The sequence below is a fragment of the Barbus barbus genome (assembly GCF_936440315.1).
Source record: "Barbus barbus genome assembly, chromosome: 20".
Classification (NCBI taxonomy): Eukaryota; Metazoa; Chordata; class Actinopteri; order Cypriniformes; family Cyprinidae; genus Barbus; species Barbus barbus.
The window spans coordinates 29,812,619-29,821,270 of NC_136748.1; the positions used below are offsets into that span (position 1 = coordinate 29,812,619).

The window sequence follows — 8,652 nt, forward strand, 5'->3', positions numbered from 1 at the left end:
CTACACTTAATTCCTGAAGATGAATATATAATTGATAACCCGTTATGATTATGTTCATCTCACTTTGAGCTCATTTGCAACAATTATTATTTTTTACCAAATAAAAATATAAAAAATACTGAATAACTAAATAATAATAATAAATAATATTATATTCAAATAAAAATATAAAAATTACTATTGTAGTATTTCACTGTAAAATAAAAAATATTTAAGAAAATAAATACTTATATTCTAGCAATTTAAATGTGCATCTACAATTACAATATTACGATGTATGGCTGTCTACATTAAATCAAGCTTTTTTTGTAATATAAAAAAAAAACATGTATACAATAAAGTTTTGATTTCATATAAAAAAAATATATTTGTCATACAACTATTTAATTGTGTTGAAATATTTAATTTATTTTACGGTTTCTTTTTTTCTCCAGGCCAGAGAGAATGGGAAAGTGGTTTAGATGGGAAATGATGTCACTCACATCCGGAGCGAAACGTCATGCGCTAAAACCAAAACAAACAGGAGGAGGAAAATATCACTTGCTTATGTTCCTGACTGATTTGGGGCTGAGTCATTCCTCACGTGACTCTATGAGCTTCTGTGTTTGGAGTATTTTTGGGAGCGTCGTGTCGTTTATTGGATGCTGAACGCTGAAAACACTGGTTGTGATTGTTCTGCTTAGTTTATCTTCTCATAGGGGAAAGATTGTTAATGCTTCGATGCACAGTTAACCTTCATCTGAACCACCAAACCCAAAGCTCCGATGGTTTTTAATGGATCTTTGGTGGTTTGGTGGGATTTCAGTCTAAAAGCACTACAAACGACTTGAATGTGTAACTTCATGAAGTTATGTGGAACAAACCCATAGACACTAACTGACTAACCTAGTCTAGTACTCTTCATCATAACTCATATATGTCTGACAGAAGCCTCTCGGTTGCCATATACTCTTCATAAGCACATGTGTCGTGGGGTTTAGTGTGGATAGTTCACAAGGATCGTTCAAGTATGTTTATTAGCACTTTATTTTGTATGAATGATCTGAAAAGTATTAAACCATTTGCTATTTGATTCAGAATGAAGGACTACTAAGGTCTAAATTATTTAGTTTTACAAAAGACTGCAGAATGTTTACGGCATGAACGTGTTTTGGCCGGTCGGTTTGAAGCAGGTTTACTTTAACCTGCTAGTTTAGCACTCAGTAGTTTATTGTTAGATTGTAAATGGCAATGAATTATGATCGTACTGATGTTCGTCTTCACCACGTTTCTGTATTTCTGAGTCCAGACGAGTTGGACGGCGTTACGCTTTGAAGAACACACTTAAGGGTTTGATGTTTTAAGTGACTAAGGGTTGATTTTTATAATGTCACTTTGAAGTATTTTGTGTTCATTTGGTTTTGAAATGAATGTTAAATATAAATAATAAGCATTAAAAGCTTTTACCAGCCCTGTACTGTGATGCTTGCAGTGATTTCACAGGACAAAATATTAAAATGCACTAAAATTATTCCTACAACGGACCTTATTTATGCATTTATACTAACAATATCTACCTGTAAACCTTTGTAAATTTCTTAATTACATTTAAATTAAGTTTATTACCTTTAAATGTCATAATATCAAGTCAACATTCACATTAAGAATAAATCTTTTGTGGTTTAAAGTTTATTTTATGTATTTTTATTTGTTTTATAATCAGAGACGATACATACATAGTGTTATATAATGATATGCATTATTAATAATAACATTTAAATGAGCAGTAGTTTGAATTTAGCAGTACCTTTTAATGTTATATTCATTTTAATTTTAAAATATTTTAATATGTAAAATATATTTAAAATATTACTATTTAAAAATAAAGTTAGGATAAATGTAGTTTGAATTGATCTGCAAATATATATATATATAATGTGTGTGTGTATACACAATATAAACATTACAAAAATATACAAAACATATTTTTCTTAAATATATACATGCATGTGTGTGTATTTATATATACATAATAAATATACACATTATGTAAACAAAAACTTATTTTGGATGCGATTAATAGTTTGAAAGCACTAAAATATATATCATATAAATATTATTGACATGAATACATTTAAACCTTGAAATTGTGACTCATATCGCAATGGTTTATTTTACATGATTTTCAGTGAAACGCATTATATGCATGAATTAATTATGCTTTTACGTAGATATTTCATGCAAGCTCTCTTGAATCCAGCTATCAATTATTCATAATTATTTTCCATCCTCACTTTGTTTTGACCTGCTTCTCTCACCTGATCCCTTCAAGGAGGTGGAGCTTATCACACATTCACTAATTAATTATTTTGATGAAGTCTATTTACTTGCTCGGTCCATCTGGATGTGCTAAAATAGCCACTGCTATGGACAGTTTGTGTAGTAAATGTGAAACCCACTTCTACAGCAGTGACATTTGTGCAACAGATACTAATAAAATAAGTATTGTTGTTTTGAAGCTCTGCGCTCAGTTTAATGCAGGATCTTCTGGGATTGGTGTCTTATTGTTTTTAAAAGCCTCCCATCGGCCGGTTGCTCTGGAAATCACTCCCTGTTCTCTTCAAACGCAGCTTTGTCTTCTGTTACTCTTTTAATTACCCTTTTCCAGCAGGTGTGCTCGGGGACGGCATCATCCGCGGGGACCTTCAGCGGGACACTCACATGATTTATGATCATTATAGATGAAGGTATTTTCATCCGCTTGTGTTTGGCCAAATGTTATACTCGTGTCTAGTGAAAGAAGCAAATACATTCAAGAAAAAGTATCTGAAACGTCACTCCATGAGCACTGATGTAGTCAGTATGACGTTAAATCACATCACAAGCACTGAATCGTGGTGTAAGTCGCACCAGTGTCTTTCACACTGACACTAATTATTTTTTTAATCATTTGCTTAATTTTATTGTTTAGAGTCAAGAGATTTAACAGTGAATCTCCTAAAAATTCAAATAAAATATATGGAATATATTAAAATAGAGCATTTTAAGGATCATTAAGATGTTTTATGTATATACAGAGACAGAGAGTGAGTGGTATACAGTGTTGCCAAGTGAATTAGGTTACTTTACTGATGCCGTGTGTTGAAGCGACCCCAAAAATATTATATTTAGCCCCTGAAATGCAAATTTTCATCAACTCACAAGTGAATCATATACAGACCATGCAAGTTGAATCTGTGGTTCTCAATTGGTGGGTTGAAGGTTCGATCTAATTAGTGTTAAATGCAATTAATAAAGAACAATTCATCTTAAAATTGCGTGTAGCTGAATAGCCAAATAAATGTGTTAAAAACACCTCCTATATAATTTGTTGTTCAAAAGTCATGTGTCCAAACTCTATGACTGTAAATTCAATATTAATACAATATTGACTCGATGTGTTAGTGCTCATGTTGATTATGCATTCATAAAACTGTCATGTTATTAATATTGCATATTTGGCTCAAGCAGTTCATGCCAATGTGAATGAAATCTGCATCCTGGAGCAAAAGCATTTGAGAAAGCACTGAATACAGTAAAAGCTGCTGTTTGAAAGAAAGTGCAGGATTATGTTGTATGTTCATAAGGGGCTTTTCAATTATCATCAGTCAGAATGGACGGAAATGCATTATTAATCAAGCTGAGAGTGCTGTAACCCATCACTGGCCGCTCCTGACCCTGATTTCCCATCAGCGTCTGCGTTCACAGCTGCAGGTGCTCATGTGTGCCGAGAGACCTGGGAGCCATTTTCTGCAGCACAGCAGACGAGGAAAGACTCGCGGCAGGACCGGGCCAAACCGGCACTCATTTCTGACACTCACACCAAGTGGATTTTGTGAGGCTTTTTGTCCCATTTCTGGAATAACTGGTGGTTATAAGCACTACAGGCTTTTTATAGGGCTGATGTTCCCTTCAGGTCTTGAATTCACTATAAAAAGACAATTACAAACTGTGCAAGTGTCCGTAATGTTAAAGAGCTGAAACTCAGCAAGAGAAAACTGCATCAAAAATATATTAAGGACTGTCAAACTGATTAATCGCATACAAAATAAAAGTTTATGTACATATGTATATATTAAAGAAATTATATATAAATATATTAATATTTCTTCAGTATATATGTGTGTGTTCGTACATAAATATACACAGTTCTACACACACATATATTATGTAAACACAAACTTTTATTTTAGATGCAATTAATTGAGTTGACAGCCCTAAATTAAATTTAATATCTTAATGGTCCTAAAAAAGGCTCAATTTTATATACTGCAATATTTTTAAATTAAAATAATAAATATAAAATAAAAAAAACAGCAGCATTTTTTTCTAAATTCAAACAATTTATGCTCATTTAAATGTCAACAATACCTAAATATATACTACTATATATAATATATACCATTATATACCACTATATATATCATATAATATCATATATATATAATCAAACATCTTAATTGCTCTAAAAAGGCTCCATTTATTTGGACTATTAAAATATTTTAAAATAAAATATAAAAACAAATTAAGATATATATTATATAATGCAAGAACTTGCTTGGTCTGTATATGATTCACTTGTGAGTTGATGAAAAGCAAGTTAAATCAGGAAAAATTGTAAATAAAAAACTAAACCTAAATACTTTTGTAATAATAATAAAAAAAAAACTATAAATACTTTTTGAAAAGAAAAAAAAATAAACCTTTAAAACAAAAACAATTATTCAGCGCTATAATATGAATGTGGTGTTAAATTATTGAAAATTAACTAAATCTCAGGTAAATATTTTAGGTCAAATAATGTGTGAATGACATGTAATCCATAGAAAAATAACTGTAATCTGATTATAATGCAATTTAAAATGTAATCACAATTACTTTTTGGAATCTGATCACATAATCAAGTACTTGTATTTAGATTATATTACGTTTTAAAATGCTAATAATCAGATCACATTTATTGTTTATGGATTACCTGATTACATATTATTCATACAATGTGAATTGTTCATAATTTATTGTTTCTCCCTAATTATTATTATTTTTTTCTCTTTTAAAGTTTCTTTTCAAAAAATCTTACAGTCATACCATTTAGCTTTGACTATATTCACAATATAAAATGGCATTGTACATGTCATCTAAATAAATTTGCAATCCATGTGAATTTGGGGGGAAAACACTATGAATAATTATGAAATGTATTATTGATTATGAAAGTTAAATTTAAAACAAGTTAGGTAAAAAGTAATCTAAAAAAGTACTCAGAATACATAACCTAAAGTGAGTATCCTTGATTACAATTTGTAAGTAATCTACCCAGTACTGCATATGCATATGATTTATATATATATATGCATATTTGTTTCCTTTTAAATAAGATGCTCTTTTGAAATCCAATTCAATCCAGTTAAAGCCTTGCAAATCAGACGTACAAGAAATATTACCTTTTTTTTGGAAAATTTGTCTTTGCAAAAAACACTGCCAATGATGCTAAATGGTTGCTAGGGTCTTCTAGATGGTTGCTAGGGTGTTCTTAAGTGAAAATGATATCATCTGGTCTCTATGTGGCTCAAGTTGGATTTTTGTTGCTCACATTCAACTTCACTATACTTGGCACTGGAGGTTTGATCACATGACTATCAGCACTAGCACTAGTGAGGACTGACTTGGTAAACACCTCTAATAATTGATTCTCAAGGGGGTTTCGTGCACTTGAAGTGAGCAAACTGACGTTTGTATCATTGATTTGTTCCCACAGCTGCTGAATCGATCGTCTTCAGTTACAGGACGAATCAAAAACATGTCCAAAACATCTTGTTTACAGGAAGTGGCTGCTTAAAAGCGCATTCAAAGAATACAGTTACACCACCTCATCAACAGATTTAGTGGTTGGGGATTTGAACAAACTCTTTCAGCATTTAACTCCTTATCTTGGAACTGAAAGTGGATTTTTGACATTTGGGTGAATATGCAACTGCATATCAACTCACTAAAACAACTACTCAAAACATCTGCCTTCATTCGAATTAAATGACCATTTCTGCACAGGTGTTTTTCATAAATGTGCAGTACTGTATCTCTGTATTCGAGTTGCACAAATTTCTCCCAGATATGTTCCGGCCTGTGCTGTAACAGGTCAAAGAGCCACCGCTGAAAATGGAGCAGGATTGTGTAATTCCTGCTTTTGACTTCAGAAGTCAATCAATAAGCCTTCATCACGTACTGTACGGAGAGAGAAAGAAGCACTAAACATGCATGGATCACTAGATGTGACTCTAATAACCAGTTACAGACCAATGACAAATAAGACGGATGAGGGTCACAACGAGGCCAGAAGACTGTGAAAATGTGTTGCTGTGAAGCCTAAAGAGCTGCTAATGGCTGAAAAATGACCCTATTCTGACCAATTAACGGAAGCACCAGTCGTGTTTTGCACAAAAGTCAGCATTGAGCCTATCTTATGTTGATTTGAATATCTGATAAAGGGTTAATGCAGGATTAAACAGTGCGCTCACCTTAACTAAACTGTAATTTTGTTTCCTTTTTAATCTAGTCAAAGTGATTGATGTGCTGCCCAGATTGCTTTATATAACACAAGAGCATCTTTCTGTTTAACCCCTTGTGCAATTAATTGAACTGAGTGTTTGTAGTTGTAGGTTGTTTATTTACCATTACGGTGATGTATTCTACACTTATGGTACATCATTTGTTATAAAAATGATCTAGTGATGCTAAAAGTTTCCAGAGCATGTATGTACATTACTAAACAATGCATTTACATGGATATTTGCACATACCTGAGCATTGACACAGGTTCCTCTAACATAAGAATCCTGATTAAATTGGTTAACAGGTTTAGTTGAAATTCATGCAAGCTTTTAGAGTTGTTATTTTAAAAGCTTGTCCCCATCCCAGCCCAAAAAACAAAAACAAAAAAACGAATGGCTGTTCGAATCAAGGCATTGAGCGCAATGGACAGTCGCTTCGGATGAGTGTTTCCTATACACATGTTTTACGCTCCCCATATATCAACTGCAAGGAGATGCCGAGTATTAAGGCGAAACAAAACAGGTTATATATGAAGGGTTAAACACTATCAGAGCCTCTGCTATATAGGCTATGCGTCGGCCTCGTCCCGGCCTGTGAACGTTTCCAACGAGCAGCAACGTTTCCAAGTCTCAAACTTAGGTCTTAGGTCTTTCTGTGCCTGTTATTTGAGTGAGTTTGTGTCAAGTCGTCCTCAAGCGACGCTGCGCGCTCGTTCCAGCGCGTCTCCGGTTGCGCGTCTCCAGTCTGCTCCTTCTTGGAGGACTGTGTTTTCTCTGCAGTCTGGCTGTCTGAGATGTCGCTGGGCATGTATGTGTAGAGATCCGCGAGTTCGGAGTGCGCACTTTTGGAGAGGGACCTGGCTGTCCGATCCAGAGACGCGTTGGTGCCGGTGGCGTTGATGTGGATCGGAGGCGCCAGCGTGCTGTTGTTCTCCGTTCCGTTGCCGCTGTCGGTGGTGGGGATGGCGGTGGGGATGGCGGTGGAGGTGTTGTTGGACTTGTTTGGTGACCAAAAGAAGCTGTAGTAGATGGCCAGGATGATCGCGGCCAGAGACACGGATAAAACATAGGCGAACACGGTGGCCAGTCTTACCCACTTCTTATTGGTCTTTGCAGCCATCTTTGCCTTCTTGTCGCCTGTGTAGGTGGCTGGTTTGCCCCTTTCCATGTTGGGCATGAAGTCTCGGTCCCGATTGGCCCGGGTTTTCCCTCGATGCTCAACGACTCCGTCCGTTTTGAAAGATGTTGCGGCTCTTTTACGCGCAGGTTAAATCGAGTCGCGTTCATCCATGGCGCTTGAGCCGACTCAGAAATCCGTCAGGATCATGCTGCGGCTCGGTGTGGTGCTGCTGATGCTTCTGGTGTTTTCCAGCTTCCAGCATCCGGCGCAGCTTTTTTTTTCCCCGAGGGCTGAGATGTTTCTGATCCAAATATCATGGGATGGATTAGAGAGGGTTGAGAATGATGAGGCGGATCATCATACTGTACACACATCTGTGTGTGTGTGTGTGTGTGTGTTATTCAACTGAAGAAGAGGCTTCATCAGCTAAAAATACAGGAGAGGAGGAGGAGGCTCTTAAAGGACCAGCGGAGACTGAAGAGAGAAAACACACCAACATCATGATCCTCGTCACTTCACTCGTGGTCTGGAAACACTTTATAATAACTTTAATCAAAATGCATTTGGAAAATATTATAAAATGCTGTTCTGTATGATGTGCATTCAGATATAAGAACGTATTTTATTAATCAAATATATATAATTAATAAAAAATAAAACTGAAACAACTATTCAAAAACATCTTAGCGTCTGCATTGCACATTCGAATTACATTTTTGCACAGGTGTTTTCCTAACAAAAACTGAAATAGTAAATACTTTATTTAAAAAGCAAAAACTACTAAAAATGACAAAATCACACAACAAAATTATTAAAACTTAAACTAAAATTTTAATAAATACGGAAAATAATAAAACTGATTCAAAATATTAATAAAAACTATAATGGTCTCTCAGTGATAACACTGGTAACATCTCAGATAACTGTTTAAAAATATAAACTTGAATGCAATAATTTTAATAACAG

At 34.5% G+C, this 8,652-nt stretch overlaps 2 protein-coding genes across 5 annotated transcripts in view; one reads left to right on the forward strand and one right to left on the reverse strand.

Moving 5' to 3' along the window:
- LOC306886595 (coiled-coil domain-containing protein 9B-like) overlaps positions 1-1,663 on the forward strand; it is a 43,068-nt gene extending 41,405 nt beyond the window's left edge. For 2 of the 4 annotated variants that reach the window (XM_079443845.1, XM_079443846.1), the window contains one exon: positions 435-1,503. In XM_079443845.1, the coding sequence (XP_079299971.1) occupies positions 435-461 (27 nt within the window). In that variant the 3' untranslated portion in view covers positions 462-1,503. Of the gene's footprint in view, positions 1-434 lie in introns of all 4 variants that reach the window. The other 2 variants (XM_079443843.1, XM_079443844.1) reach the window with 2 other exon arrangements.
- Positions 1,664-6,670: 5,007 nt separating this feature from the next.
- LOC306886143 (uncharacterized protein) lies at positions 6,671-8,066 on the reverse strand. Its single transcript, XM_079443043.1, has one exon. The coding sequence runs from the start codon at positions 7,741-7,743 to the stop codon at positions 7,210-7,212; it is 534 nt and encodes a 177-aa protein (XP_079299169.1). The 5' UTR covers positions 7,744-8,066; the 3' UTR covers positions 6,671-7,209.
- Positions 8,067-8,652: the final 586 nt, after the last annotated feature.

Bases quoted from the DNA above. Each gene is read 5' to 3' on its own strand.
- LOC306886143 (XM_079443043.1), bottom strand. From the start codon at position 7,743: ATGCCCAACATGGAAAGGGGCAAACCAGCCACCTACACAGGCGACAAG.